At 47.5% G+C, this 16291-nt stretch overlaps 1 protein-coding gene across 1 annotated transcript in view; it reads right to left on the reverse strand.

The window, feature by feature from the left end:
* The window catches only part of Adamts17 (ADAM metallopeptidase with thrombospondin type 1 motif 17), a 321166-nt gene that overhangs the window by 175464 nt on the left and 129411 nt on the right, over nt 1-16291 (reverse strand). The window contains 1 exon segment of the mRNA XM_059273139.1: nt 12393-12498. Within this exon segment, the coding sequence (XP_059129122.1) occupies nt 12393-12498 (106 nt within the window).

The raw sequence follows: 16291 nt of genomic DNA on the forward strand, positions 1-16291 counted from the left end.
TTGTCCTGTTATGATCCTTTTAAAGGCTGTAGGAATTGCGATATCCCAGGTCATGCCTGATGTTGATAAGTCTCCTCTCTTTATCTTGTCAATCTTCCTGCAGATTTAGCAATTTTGCTGATTTATTTTGGAGAACAATTTTTTTCATTAATTTTCTCTATTGTTTTCCTATTTTCATCATCACGGATTTCTGCTCCATATTGTTGCTTACTTTGTATGCTTCTGTCCTGCTGGTTTCTTGCGGTAAGAACTTGGAATACTGATGGGAGAATTCCTTTATTTTTCCAATTCAGCACCTAGGGCTGTAAACTCCTCTCTAGGTCTGTTCTAGCTGCACCCCACACGTGCTCATGAAGGGTGCATTCATTTCCATTCAGTTCTGGTTTTGTGTGTGTGCAGTTGGCTCTACAGGCTTGTGTGTGCGTGCGTGCGTGCGTGCGTGCGTGTGTGTGTGAGAGATGTGGAGACCAGAGGACACGCTAATCTTGCATATTATTCCTCAGGTATTATCTACCATCTTAAAAATTTATTCAGTTTTATTTTATCTATTTTAATAGGCTCCAAAGCTACACAGAGAAACCCTGTCTTGAAAATAAAAACAAAAACAAAAACAAAAAAGCAAAGAAGAGCTAGGAAGACAGCTAAGGCAGTAGAGTGGTTGCCACACAAACACGAGGACCCAGATCTGCATCTTCACCTCACACTGAAAGCCAGGTGTTATGGTGCCCGAGCACCTGCAATCTTGCAGAGGAAGTGGAGACAGGGATCCCTGGGACTTGCTGACCAGTCTCAGTGGATCAGTGAGCTCCAGGTTCAGGGAGGGATTCTCTCTCATAAAGTGAGGTGGAGAGAGTCCTGGCAGACTCTAGTATGCCCTCAAGTGCCTGTGTCCCTGCAGCTCTCCAACACTGACTTCTTCGGGCTCTTTTCTCCCTCATTTCCCTTCACTGCATGTTCAACTAAAGCCCTTAAAACAGACCTCTCATACTGCAGGCAGGCTTCCCAGTGCTGCCTAACTTTGGGAGGGCATAGCAGAACAACCACTTCCGTCACTGCTGGAGAGAAGGCTATGTCAATGTAGCCTAAGAATGCACTGTCTTAGCATAGCCATCCTATACAAGACAGCAAATCAGTTTCTCACCCAAATATATTGGCAGTGGCTGCCTCTAGAGTTAAGGAGTCTATGAACTGGGTCCCGGGATTGATTAGTAATGTCTGTCTGTGGAGAACAGCAAAGGAGACACAGACATGTGTGCTGGCATGAGTGGACCCTGTTCAAGCATACAGTAAGCCAGACTTTTTTCCTCTAGTTGATCTGGGACTTACCCTAAATGCCCGTTATCAAGCTGTAAGGCATGTGATTAGCACATGGTCTTTAATAATCACAAAGATTTTGAACATTGACTGTGTTTCTTACCAGAGGTCCTTGGATTTCATTTTCCTCTCTATAAAATGTCAGTGCTACTGTCTTGAAAGCATTTGGATGAAAATGAACCATAATCAGATATCACTATATTTCATTACTTTTCCTGGTGGTCTTTTAATGTCGGCCAAGAATCTGAATCATGGGAAACTACTGTTTGACCTACTTATCCAGTACTTAGTTGCAAATGGCACTGGTATATCCGGCAACCTGAGGCTGCATGGGAACCAGGTAAGACTTGCTGGGCAGTCAAGGCCATGATGGCATGCCTGGAGGTAAAGATGGGTTCAACAAGTCATAGAAGGAAACCCAGCCATGGGCTAGCTCTTTAAAGTACAATGCATCCTTTGCCTTTATAGCCCTTTGAAAACTCCCAAGTGTGAAAACATAACAGCCTTGGGCTGGGCCCAGGCCTGGACTCCTGAGGTTCTTTCCACTTTGGTAACTGGCCCTTTGAGCTTTCCTTCCTGAGCTCCCATGCACAGGAAATGTCACCTTTGTATGACATGCTGTAGGCATAAGTCCCACTGAAGGTGAACATTGGGCAATTATAGGCTCAACCCTCAAAGGGCAGCTCAGCTTCTCAGGAAAGATGATTCAATTCATGTCATAGGCAGGAGTGGTTAGGGTCCTGAATGTCTGGGCTGAGACTGTCAATCCTCAGATTGTAGACATTTCCACACAGCATCTAGAGGTTACACTGGGATTTGGTACCACAGGTAAGCATGTGTCACACCTGAGAAGAGAAAGTGATGTCCTAGGACAATCAAAGAAGCCTACTCGCCCTCTGTAGATATTTACTAACAGGGAGGACCATGGGAATGGCTTTGTACATATGAGCCATTGGCAGCAGAGATGGGGAGATGCCACTGTCTAGGAAAAATACCATGGCCCAGGCTTCAGCTTCTGCCTTCAAACCAAAAATAACTGAATGTGACCAGAGAACAGCAGCAATGCTGATGTTTCCAGCCCTGGCCAAGATACTGTAGCCAAATGTCACTGCTCTGGGGACTCTGAGGACATGTCTCACATTTCATTCCCTGTTGCAGACAATCCTGTTTCCTTCTATTTTCTACATGGAAAATCCTCATTTCACAGGTGACCCAAAGTCTGACTGAACAAGCATGTTTCCAAACTGCTCTGTCAATATCCAAGAGTTCAACATCAGAGTTCAGCATATATATATATACATACACATACATACATATATATGTATATAGAAAGAAAGAAAGAAAGAAAGATAGATAGATAGATAGATAGATAGATATAGTAGATTTTATGATATTTCAAGCTAAATGTTTAGACCAAGTGGGGACTTTAACAGATATAAGCAATGACGGTTATTTCAGCCATATTTATTAAGATACGATCTCCAAGCTTCAGGGAGAAGCCATGGGAACCCAGCAGCAAACTCTGAAAGCCTTTGACATCTCTGGAGCCAAGGAATATCCCAGCAGAAGGCAAGAGTATAATTCCCACAGCTCTCTCGAGGCTCCATGGAGACATAGCCTAACTGTTAAGAGTGTTTCCTGCTCTTCCAGAGGACCAGAATTTTGTTCCCAATGCCAATGTCTAGTGGCTCACAGCCACCTGAAAGTCCAGCTCCAGAGGATCTGAAACCCTCCTCTGGCCTCCATGGGTGCAATCACATACATGGTAAACATTCACATGGACACAGGCATACACAAATAAAAACAAAACAAATAAACTCCACTACTAGTAGAAAAAAAAGGAGGTGGCCTTTCCTCAAGCTACAATCCTGTGCTATATAATGGCATTCCATGACAGCCCACATAGACAACAGTGGCCACAGATGATTATACGTGGCCTCACAAGAACTGTTACCTAGTGATACTGTAGCCATCCAACTTCATTGTGCAAAGCTTCACTCACCTGCTGGTGGTGTGAGCAAGCCTATACTACCTGTCAAAAGAAAGCACAGGATACATACTTGATAACTATGCTACTCATTTTTGTATGTGCTATACTATATTTGCTATCTTACTAGGCACTTTATTAACAAAATAAAGTTCATGTAAAACTGCTTGTCATGTTATGTGGCAGCATTGCGTGAAGAAACCATGTAGGGTGACTGCCCTGTACTATCTAGGCATGGGATATGCGTCAACACGCTCCATGACAGCCACACAATGATGTAAAATGATGCCTTTCTCAGAATGCAACACTGTCATTAAGTGATGCATAGCCATACAAATTCTTGTAGCTCCAGCATGCAGCTAGAAGTGAATATACCCTGAGATGACCCAGGTAGAAAAGGCTACCCCTTTAGCACACTTTAGCCATCTTTTCCATGTGCCCATGAATCACCTGTGGCCCCGAGTTCCTAGCACTCTCCAAGGTGCTAGGGTGATGCCAATCCTCAGACCACACTAAAGAGCAAAGCCACAGATGAAGTTTGACAGTGTTTCTACAGTCTGAATAGCACTAAAGATAGGAGCTTCCTCAAGCTCCTTTGCCAGATTCCGAACTGTCTCCCAGGGTCTGTGGAAGCTGACTAGGAGATGGGGATGACATCAGAGGACCAGCAAGGAACCTGCCAGAAAACCCTATGCAACCACCAGACCCAAGACACCATACCCTCGTGAGGAGAAGATGTCCTCTTCTTGGTCCTCAAGAGGGCTAAGCTCTGAGTGGACCAACTGTCTTAATTCTATCTAGAATTAAAGTACACCCCAATGTTTCCAATTAGTTGTGACATTTTCAGTCTCTGTGGTGTCTTCCTTATAAGGCTAGCCCATCTGACGGAGTACCGTGCCCACCACCTACCAGGTAGAACACACAAGCCAGACACACGGCACGGGCTAATAGTAGGCTACCTGCCAGCCCAGAGCCGTATGTGTTCCCTCGGCATTCCTCACATTGTACCAGGCGGTTCTTCCTTAATACAAATTACAGGCGAGCTTCCACGCCTCCCACATCTGGATTATGGTTTTGCTTTCCTTCCTGTTCTGGGGCCAAGACAATTCCTTTTCATTTGAACTGTGTCGGCTCCAGTTATGAGAACATTTCCCCACCCGCCACTCCCCTTCTCTCCCCTCCACTCCAGACATGCTTCCGCCTCCTTCCCATTGGCTCCGTGACCCAGGGATTGGATCCCTTATGTTTTGAGTAGCCCAGCAGTCAAGAAGTCCTTGAGGACATGGTCAGCTGCCTTTCCTCCTGACACCGCTGTCCTCAGCTCACCTCTGTAATGGCACGCCCTGGCAGGGAGCGTCTAGAGTGAAGAGGGTCCAGTTCTGAGGTGTCATGTGACCTACTAGAGCCACAAGGTCCTGTTACATCAGGCACCTGTGCTGTCCCTGGCTCTGTTCCTGATTCCGTACATTCTAGTCATGCCAGTACCATGATGGTGTGTGGATCTGTGCTTCAAGGTGGATGGGTACAAGGAGCTTGATTGAGTCCGTGTATAACCTGTGTCTACAGGTGCTTATGTGACATCTAGATGGCTAAACACAGTTCCTTACCAGGGCATTTGATATGAGACTGTGTCCCTCCACACTTCCACCTGCCAGTCAGCCCCATTCTTTTCCAGCATCCCATCCAGGTTATTTTAGGCTCTGTGGTGTACACTTACTAAAGTGCCCTAGGAGGTGACAGTTGGAAGACATCCAGATGAAAGCCGCTTACAGTGTGACTGGCTGGTTGACTAGCAGAGAAAGTGCATGCAAACTCAGGGTGACAGAGTCCAGGAAGGCAAAACTGTTTTCAGCAGCACTGTTGCTCAATACAAAAGGGACTTCAGGAGGAGAGGGATGTAGGAGCACAGAGTAAAAGTAGGTGCCTGGTGCTAGGAAGAACATCAATGGACCCTGAGTGATGCTGTGTCTCCTGTGAGTCTCACCTGGGATGCAGGGAGCTTCCTAGAGAGCCTTGCTAAGACTTCTCCTTAGGACAAGTGACCCAGTTGACCTGTGGAGACGTACGGCCACTGGTGTCTCCACACACCCCAGGTGCACTGATGTAGAGCACTGCTCAGATGTCTTCTAAGCCCAGGCCCAGGCTTCTGTGAGGACGGCCTTATTTGGGGGAACCACAGCCTACTGACCAAAGAGGGCACAATTTTCAGAAGAGGGAGAAACTTCTTCTCTGAAGGGCAAAGAGATGCCAGGAAAAACCCAAGGACAAGGAGACATTCACTCTGAGGGTCAGAAGCAAGAGGCTAGCCTCACAAGAGGTACTTATGCCATCTGAGACGACTTCCGGCAGTCCCTGGTGTTGCAGAGGATGCAGAGTTTGTACAGGATTGCCAGGTAGACACTGATTCACCCTAATCCAGTTCAGGCTTAGCTAACAAAGCTCCTACATTCAACAAACAAAGATTATTTTCTGCGAAGGGAAATCACTATTGCTACATATAAAGAAATAGTACATGCATTAATTTTTTTTCTTGAGCATTCAGGATGTGAAATTTTCATTTCCCCACCAGCCCACCTAGTAGATCCCCACTGAAAGGCACACTGCATCCTCTGCATGAACACACTCTGCATGCATACGTGCTACCTTAGCCTAGAACATCAACTCTTTCTGGTACTTTCCTTGACTCCCACTGACAAGCTCTCACCAACCATGAGCCTCTCCTGGCCCTCACTGCCACGTCTGACATGACCTCTCAAAACGTAAGAGGGTTACACCAACTCTCATAGAGTCATTTTACACTACAACTTCAACTCTGACATACAGTCTATCTACACACACACACACACACACACACACACACACACACACACACACACGTATGTATGCATATGCAATCATCTTAAGGTCATACTGCAATCTCTACCAACTCCTTTCTTGACCCAAGAAGGTATCCCTGAATTTTTTGCCTCATTTTCAATCAGCAGGGATCTGACACATCCCTTATCAAGTGAGACAGTCTTTTCCAGCACTAATGAGGGTCGAGCCTGAAAGGGAGAAAGAAATGCTTACTTCTAGCCATTCCTCTTTCTCTGTTAAACCAAAGACTGACCAGCACCTGTACCTCCACACAGGGAATCTCAATTTCTTGGACCATGTCGGTCCATATGGGTTGTCACACTCCACAGAATGCCCCCATCTGTCCATGGATCGTACCCTATCAACTAGCAGTTGGTAGCACAGACCTCTGAGGTGAAAGGGGCCTACTACAGCAATCTTCATCTTCCCAGGCTTAGATGCTACCTCCAGCGGTCACTGCAGGGTGAGAAGGGCAAAGCAGGCCATGGGCCGAAATATACCTGGTTTATCACGGGTTTCTTAAGTGGTCACTAGAAGACGAGGAGATGGCCGTCTTCCCTAAAAGTACATGACCAGTGTGTCTATTCACCAGAACCAAAACAGCATGGTGCTGCCAGCCAGGACAGTCTTTTATGGGCAAGCAGGCAACCAAGGCCAAAGACATTCTCTTAAGAGATCAGAACTGTTGCCAGCCCGAGAACAGCTCCTAGTCCATTCACCCTCCAGGCAGCAAGCAAAGCAAACCCCTTCCAGGCTCCCACAACCTCTCCCAGGGTCTGGAGCCCCTCTGGCATCCATCACGGCCAGGCCTGGTACCTCCTTCCATCTAGATCAGGGTAGAGGGTCAGAATGATTTCAATATCATCAGTGGTACTTGGGCCCTGTGAACGATGTTTACCTTCTTTGTCCAGCTAGTAAACAGCTGTCCTGTAGCATTTAATTCCCTTCAACAGATGGTATCTTGACTTTTGGATAGCCAACAAGCTCTCTTCTTATCACTTCCCTCTTATTATTTGGACCCTTATTGTAATGGTCTATTTTATATCAAATTCATTATTAAATAAGTGACCCCAAATCATGCCTACTAAAGACCATACATTTTATTTTCTATTTATGCGCGCGCTCGTGTGTGTGTGTGTGTGTGTGTGTGTCTGTGTGTGTGTGTCTGTGTGTGTCTGTGTGTCAATATCTGTCTGTGTCTGTGTCTGAGTGTAAATGTCATGGTGTACAGGGGCCCAAGAAAGCCAGAAGAGGGTGTTGAATCCCCTGGAGCTGGAGTTACAGGCAGTTGTGAGCTGCTTGACACAGATGCTGGGAACTGAACTCAAGTGAGTACTCTTACCTGCTGAGCCATCTCTCCATCCCTGAGACCATAAATTAAAAAAAACCAGTACTACAAATGTCATGGGAGTAACCAATCACCTTCTGATTGGATTCAAGAACAGTTCCACAAGATTGAAGTCATGACTGGCACAGTTAATGGGGCAAAGAGCCCATGGCTGGGTAAGTCAGAGGACCTCCAGGAGAACCTACAGCTATTATTCTGCTAAGTGGACATGATAGTAAACTGCCTTCTAAGTACTTACACCCATCGGTGGAGCAGCATCAATCCTCATTAGAGAAGCTTCTTTTGGCAGCAGATTGTGATTAATAGAGAGACTGGTCTATCGGCAGAGGATAGAGCCACAAACAGGACGTCTACAGCACACTCCCTTCTCCCAAGGCTCAGGGATCATCACGGAGAAGGGGTTGGAAAGACTGTAACTCCGAAGCAGTAGCTGACTACAGAGAAACAGTATTTTCTAGATGCAGCAGGGTAATTGAACACATGAACTCACAGGAGAGGTGACTACATGCATGCATGAGAAGACCCGCACAGTCTCAGGGCAGACAAAATCCCAGCGTGGGTGGGGGAGAGAGTCACCAAGTCCTATCGGAGCTATTGGCTGCTGATGGCTACTGGGAAGAAGTCAGTTTTCTTCAGAGAGGGGGATCCTGAGAGGCTACCCCTCCACTGAATGGCCTGTGCACACGCACATACTGGCGGCATGAAGCAGATGCAATGGGTTAAAAAAAAGAAAGAGCGGCAAAGTTGGGAGAGAACAGTGGTGGGGCACCCAGAGAAGACACGGAAGGGGAGGGAGAGGGAGATTAAAAACATTATGTGTATGTATGAAATACTAAAACAACAGCAAATTCGACGCTAGTTTTCCCAACTTCTGGTTCTAAGGGAAGAGCTAAGCAATATCTACCTCACTAGAACGACTCACTCACTCAGTGGATGGGAAGCATCTTATACAGCACCGCCCTATAGTACAAGGCTAGTAAATGAGTTCTGATTCGGCCTAAACATCATTGGTATGTTACTAGTTTGTGTCCTCTGTGGATGATTGACATTGCCAGTGCAAGAACTGTCTATGTAACTTATGATTGAGAACATAGTTGATTGCAAATTGGGTTAGAGGTTTTTTTTTTTTTTTTTTTTGGTTTTTCGAGACAGGGTCTCTCTATGTAGCTTTGCGCCTCTCCTGGAACTCACTTGGTAGCCCAGGCTGGCCTCAAACTCACAGAGATCGGCCTGGCTCTGCCTCCCGAGTGCTGGGATTAAAGGCGGGTTAGAGTTTTTTTATGGTCCCAAATCAATCAACTTTGACTAGTTAAGATAAAACTGTGTGGGGTTTAGAGCACCCACTGCTCTCCTAGAGGACCCAGGTTTGAGTCCCAGTATCCACATGGCAGCAGCTAACAACTGTCTGCAATTCCAGTTCCAGGGGATTCAACATCCTCGTTTTGTTTTGTTTTGTTTTGTTTTTTGAGACAGGGTTTCTCTGTGTAGTTTTGGTGACTGTCCTGGATCTTGCTCTGTAGACCAGGCTGGTCTTGAACTCACAGAGATCCGCCAGGCTCTGCCTCCTGAGTCCTGGGATTAAAGGTGTGCACCACCACTGCCCAGCCCAACATCCTCTTCTCATGTCCTTGGACACCAGTCAAGCTCGTGGGTACACAGACATACATGCAGGCAAAACATGCATACACATAAAATACATTTTTTAATAAGATAAAACTATGCATACATACAAAGAGATCCCTGAGAAACAATGAGGAAGAAAGCACCATTACCAGAGGCTGGTAACATCACTGCTGAAAAGACATCCCCTACCTTCTACCCCCAGTTGGGCTTTTTTTTTTTTTCCTTAAAATCAATTCAGAAGCAAAATCATGAAGTGAGTTGGTTCACTGATTGGCACATTGAGTGTGTGTCCCATGTGGAAGGTGAATTTTTCCATCTGCAGGTGGGATCGGAGGGCAGCTGTTCACAGGGGTTCTGATAGGAGGCATGCTAGTAAGGAATGGGAGGGCCACTAAGACCCCAGTATAAAGACTCAGACCACCCACTGGACACCTCCCCTTATCAGTACTTTGTCGGTGGGGACTAGTGTATCAGTGACCCGGGGACCCTCTCAGCCTGTGAAAGGGCACAGAGTTGGACTGCCCGCTCTATCCCAGAACATGATCCATTTCGGGTTTGACGTCTCCAAAGCATTTTGGCTCTTGGCTTTGCTGAGATGTCATGCAAACCTCCCCTTTTCTAAGCAGTCCACATGGCCCATCCCCCACTGTCCTGAACTAGGGTGACCAGAGGGGACTTTAGAGAAGGATTATGTGGCTAGGCAGGCGGGTGTTGGAGGTGGGTAGGGTGCTACTTCTCAACAAAGAAGCTACTCTGACAACAGACTTCCTTGGGAAAACCGTAATCACCAGGCTAGAAGGCGGCCCGTGCTGGCAGGGTTTATTGGCTTTCACTCACAATCGTGTTTGTTTTTGTAGGTAATTAGAGGTTAGCAGCGAGCTATAAAGAATTCTCCAAGAAACTGTACAGTCTATAGCTAAAGGGTATTGAAGTATGCCTGCGTCTAGCCATTCACCTCCGCAGACCTCCTGTGCTAAGCGGCTAGTATTTGACCCAGCTTTCATCAGGAAGCAAAGGCCTCTGTGCTTTCATACTCAAGGAAGAAATACCTTCGTGTGCCATATGTGTGTCCCAGTGTGTGTGCAAACAGCACCGTAGTACAGACTATGGTGCTGGATGCTGCCACAGGACACTAATTCATAGACCAGTAGCTCAGATCATCCTTTTTCTTTATCCTTTTTTACTTATGTGTATGTATGTGTGCCTGCATGGGTTTCTGTACATCACGTCTGGATAGGGGTCTGTGGAGGCCAGAGGACATCAGATACCCTAGAACTGCAGTCAACAGCCAGATGTGGGTGCTGGGAATTGAACCTGGGTTCTCTACAAAGAGCAGTACATGCTCTTAACCATTGCTCAGTAGTTTATAGTGTTTGTTTTTGTAGGTAATTAGAGGTTAGTAGCAAGCTATAAAGAATTCTCCAAGAAACTGTACACAGTCTATAGCTAAAGGGTATGCTCCAGCCTCCTCAAATAACTTTTAAAAACTGTCTATCTGTCTCTCTGTGTCTGTCTGTCTATCTGTCTGTCGTCGTGTGTGTGTGTGTGTGTGTGTGTGTGTGTGTGTGTGTGCCCCCCCTCCCGTGTATGTGTGTGTAGACTCAGAGGACAGTCCAGGTGTTGTTGGTTATGATCTCGTGTTCACTGCTGTGTACAACAGGCTAGCTGGCCTGTGAACTTCCAGGGAGTCTGCTATTTCTGCCTGCCTCATCTTACCAGGGGAGCGTGGGGATTACAGACGCATGCTACCTCATCTGGCTTACCTGGGCTCTGAAGATCAGAACCCAGGCCACAGGCTTGAGTGGCAAGCACCGCCCCCCCCCCCCCCCCCCCCCCCGCCGCCAGCCATTTCCACAGCTCCTTCAGATAATCTTATTCGATACAGATGTCCCCCGCAGCCCCAGTTCTGCATTCTTACAGCCTTCAGGCAGCTGACTCACTCCCAGGTACTAAGACAGACTTGCTGGTTCTTTAGTGGTCAGAAAATGCCTACCAAGGCCATGGTGATCTATGCTCACCCCTACCCCTAGTGAGTCACTAGGTTACCGAGTTTTAACCACTGGAAAGCAGCGATAGAAACGCAATGAAAAAAATTCATGAGGGCCAAGTATTGTCACCAACAGTCAGGAAGCGGCATGAGCATGTAGCGAGGATGTACATCAGGGCCATTGGCTGGCTTTGGGAGACCCAGGTCAATAAAGACATGGTCCTTGTGCTCCGTACACAACACCCACACAGCATGTTCTCCCTCTCTGGGCCCACATCATGGTACCCAACAAGTCCAGAGGAGCCAACTGCCAAACCTCCTACAAATGGGACCAGATAAACAGAAGAGATGAGAAAGAAAGGCCTGAGACATGGCTATTGCCTTGGGAAAACAGCTGCTTTTCCAGCCTTTGGACACTGGCTTTGCTCTTGCAGCAACTGGACAGAACAGGGAAGGCCCGGGGCCCCTTCCTGTGGAGGTCATTAGCAAACTTTTACGACCATTTCCCAAGAACTAGATTTCCATTTGTGTTCTATACAATCCAATATAAATTTTCCCACTGTTCTGCATGCTCGGGTTTCCTCAATTTAATTTTTTTTTAAAAGTTCTTACACAGTCATATCACAGTTTTTCCCTTCAGAGGAACAGAAAACAGACATCCTTTCTAGCAGAGAGGGTAAACTTTCAGGCCACAGTTTTAGAATAGGCTGGCTATCTGCCCCTGAGACTTCCTGCAGGTGACTACAGCCCTTCTAACACCCACTTTCTTCCTCTGAAAGCGGAGGAGGCTGCCCCAGATTCTCCAGAAGGCATCTTTGGGCTCTAGGGCCTTTAGGGTTATTTCATATTAAAATATGAAAGGCTTTTCCTTCCATGTGCAAAGGCAGTTGCTGCTAATTCTTCCAAATCGAGACATAGCGTTCTCCATTCAGAAAGTGGGGCTTTGGAAGTGACTGAAAAGAAAACAGAAAGCGAATAATCTAAAGATAAGTCCAACCATTTCTGAGTGATGTCCTTGGAGGGAATTGAAAGACCACGCTGAGCTTGGGAAGTAGTGCAGCTAGCTAAGATGCCCAGGAAGACCTCACTGCTGGCTCTGACAATAAATAAGCTTCACATGAACATTTCCACACTCAAGAGTCGGTCTGTGAGGTGGACCTTTTTTTATTACAGGAACAGCGAAGGCACAGAGCTTCTGTGTCCCGGGCCTCTCAGAATTCAAGTGGGAAACGGGTTTGGGGAAGGAAGGCGGCAGAGCACTGGAGTCTGGTACTTACTTGTGGCCCAGCTCATGGGCGATGGTAAAGGCCAAGTTGAGACCATTGTCCTCGGCAAGCACACATTTCCTCTTAGCACTGCACACGCCTCCTAAGTAAGCAATTCCTGCAGCAGAGACACAAAACACATCCTCTTCAGAACGGGGAGGCCCTGACCTCCGGGAAAGCCCACACGGTCACAATCACGCACCTCCTGGAAAGGAGCAAACGGGGACATTCTGGTCTACCAGGCTGGACCTGCGGGCGTGGAGCTCCCCTGAGACTGGCTTGTGCAGGATGCTTTTGCATGCATCCAATAATACCGACAGTGACCACGAACATCCAACAAGCCCTTGACGTGGGTCAGGTAGAGCGCTGAGTGGCTTATCAAAGCGTCTAATTCCATTCTCATCACTGAGAACAGAGGCAAGCCAAACCAAGTTCCGAAAGGGAGAGAGACTTTCCCATGGTCACATGGTTTGGCATTCAGGCTCAGAGGGAGAGACCGGCAAAGCAAAGTAAGCCATGTTCGAAATTTAAGGAGGATGTCCTTGCACTTACACGTCCTTGAGAAGGACATCCTTAAGTTTTGTACTTTTGCCTCTCCCTAATTCTGACCCTCAGGGACAAAAGCAGCCCAGGGCGGGGGATGAGCAAGAGGCAGCGTGCAGATGGAGGAGATCTGGGTGGGCATCAGTAAGCCGGCTGCTGGAGGAGGGCCAGGAGTTTCCCTTGGAAGAAGACTCACTGGTGAGGGCTACATGTGAACAGCACAGATGGCTGAGGAGAGCAAGGTTCCAGTCCCACAGAGTGGGGAGAGGAAGCCCCACTTAGGCAGGCTGGCTCCAGGTTTCCTGCCCTCCACAGCAGCTCTCTGTACTTCTGCTCTGTCTGTTCCCAAGATGTCCATCCTGTACCAGCCAGGCACTCCAGGGCTTATGGCAGCAAGGTCTCTGTGTGCCTGCCCTCCGGCCTCCCCTATCACTGGTCATCGATCCCTGTGCAGGCTGCCCTTCACGAAGGTCTGGGTAGACTAGAGGAGGGGCCTAACTGTTCTTCTTGTGAGGTCACACTGGGTAACACCGCGGCTGTGCAGCAGTAGCCAGAGAGCTGAAGGAGAAACAGGACTGCTCTGGATTTTCTGGCTCAGCACCATGCTGTGATCACTTGAGGGAGAAGTTCCTGTTCACTACCGCCATGGGTACCAATCCACCTGCTAAGTTCCATCCTGCTGGAGCTCAGGACTCCACTAATCTTCCTGAAATGTCACAGGAGGGAAGGATTTGTCATTAAACAAGGAAGGACTATCTATGAGGAATTATCTCATTAAAAATGACCTTCCCCTCCCCACTTAGAAATAAACTCATCTCCTTAGCATGAAGCCAGCTCTGGTGTCAGAAGGCTTCCGGTGCCATTTGCTATTTATGGTCACATTTATCCTTTCCCCCTTTGGAGCAAGAGGGGGAAACAATGCCTGAGGACTCCATGAAAAAGGAAAACTAGGGTTTTCAGTACTGCTTGGAGGTAAAGTGCTTACTGATTATGTGAAGGACTGGGTTTGGTTCTCAGCATCACAAAGAAAAAACGTTATCAAGCTGGCACAAAGTTCAGGCACACACACACAGGGCATTCCCTCTTTCTGGGTCCCCTCCATGGGGTACAGAGGGGCATCACATGCAGGCCTTGCAGAGATGCAGTTCTGGGGCTACCAGAGGGTGACACATCCCACATTCCACACGATGAGTGGCCATGCTGTACCACAGGACTATTTTTCTCTGGAAATATGTAACATGCTTGGCCAAGGTTGCAGAATTTAAAAGCAGCAGCAAAGAAACAAATTAAATGCTATTTTGGCCTCCAAATGCTTTTTATGCATGTGGACTTAACAATCCAACAATGTAGACAATGGGTTGAAAGAAAACAACATCCAGAAAGGATGCAATCTGGCTGCTGGTCACCTTCAAGGTCATTTCTCTGGTTCTGTTTTAAAATGCTTTGTGGGTTGCTGTTGGCAGTCCACCAGTAAGTCAATGGTATGCTGCTACACAACCGTGAGGGTGTGTGCATGGGACAGACACACACACACACACACACACACACACACACACACACACACACACACACACACAAACACACTGCAGTATGTAACACAGGTTACAGCCATTCTGGGTCAATGAATCAATTACCGGCAATCAGAAGCATACATTCTAAGTCAGTCACGTGGTGGTGAGAGGGAAGGGAGGCATAATATGGCCAGCCGTGCTGAGCTTGCTGTCCTGAGCATGCCTGCTGTGGGCTCCGCTGCTGAACCAGCAGACCTTAAATGGCACACAAATACTTTGCTGGGTCCCGGCAGCCCTCTGCACTCTGAGCTGGCAGAATGGGCTTCCCACTTTAATTGGGTAGCATGCCGCGCTATGAGCAGCAGCCAGCAAAGAGCCCTCCAATAATTGCATTTTAATTTTTCCAAGGTGCAGATGCTTGGATTTAAAAAAAAAAAAATCCCAACTAGAAAACAAAGGATCAGTTTATTTATAAGAATTCTCTTGCACAAGGGTGGATTAAGGGCCATTGCTTTTAATGATTGATCACAATCATTACCACCAGCCTGGTGATAAAACCCAGCAAAAGAAAACACATAAAAGAAAATAGCCCCTGATCACCAAACACAAGAGCTGTGTGAGGTTATAAGCGAGGGCGTCGAAACGCTTAGCATGTGTAAACAAAGCCTGGAGAAAATCCCAGGTTGCCGTCAGTGTGAGATCTGCTGGGTAAATAAATGGTAATTAAACCATGGAGCTTCTGTGGAAAACAGGCCACCAGTATTCCATGTTTCATGGAAAGAAACAACTATTTAGGGTTGGGGTCCAGGAGACCAGGGATGCCCTGGTATAGTCTGTACCTAAGGTTTCCCAGCTGCCCAGGAGTGGAGGTCACTGTGGTAGCATTATTGGGAGGTGGTGGGGTGTCTAGGTGGTGGGCAGCCTTTCGGTCTTTAGGAACATGTGCCTGAAGGAGATTGTAGGGCTCAGTCCTTTCTCCTTTTTTGCCCCCTGGCCACAGGGTGAGCCATTTCCTCCACTGTGCGACTCCAACCATTGCACCCAGAACTAGCACAGAAGGCCTAAAAGCAATGGATCTGATGGACACCGACCGGAACCTCTACAGCCATGGCCCAAACAAACCTCTGTCCACCAAAGGTGCTTCTCTTGGGGCTTCATGTCAGCACTGAAAAGCTAACCAATACAAACCTTGATCACCTCAGGCTCCAGAAAGCACCAAACTGGAAAAGGCCACCAAAGTCCACGTTTGTATCATGGAAAAACTAGTTTTCTCTGCATCAATTTACTTAAAATAAAGAGACTGCAACATTGCTCTGCTAACTTCACGCTGCAGAGTCCCTTTAACTGCACTTCCTGTCCGCAAGGTTTCTTACATCCCACTATGGTGCTTCCAGTGGCTTCAAAGCTTCCATGCTTTCAAATTCTCCGCAGAAGAAATCACAGTAGGACTCACTTGAAAACATCAGCCCTGCATGTTTGCATAGCTCCTTGGGGTGAAAGGGAAGCAGAAAGGCCACAGTCACCCATCAGCAGTGTCCCTCCAGGAACAAAGCTGCCTGCCCCGTCCCTATGGAAGAAGATGTAGTCAGGTGCACAGCCAGTCGGTGCTTGTGTTAGTCTCTCCTCACTCTGACAAACTCCCAAGAGAGATGCCCCGAGGAGGAAGGTTGGGCTGGACCTGCTGCGGCTCGCAGTCTGAGAGGCGTCAGTCTTTGGATGGATAGTTCCTCATGTGTGAGACTGTGGTGAGGCTGCACGCCAGTGGCAGGTAGGCATGGTGGAGCAGAGCTGCTCTCTTCACAGAAAGCAGGAAGCAGAGCAAAGGCAAGAGGGGATCCAGGCAAGATCTCCTCACTC

Source organism: Peromyscus eremicus, chromosome 1, assembly GCF_949786415.1.
Source record: "Peromyscus eremicus chromosome 1, PerEre_H2_v1, whole genome shotgun sequence".
Classification (NCBI taxonomy): Eukaryota; Metazoa; Chordata; class Mammalia; order Rodentia; family Cricetidae; genus Peromyscus; species Peromyscus eremicus.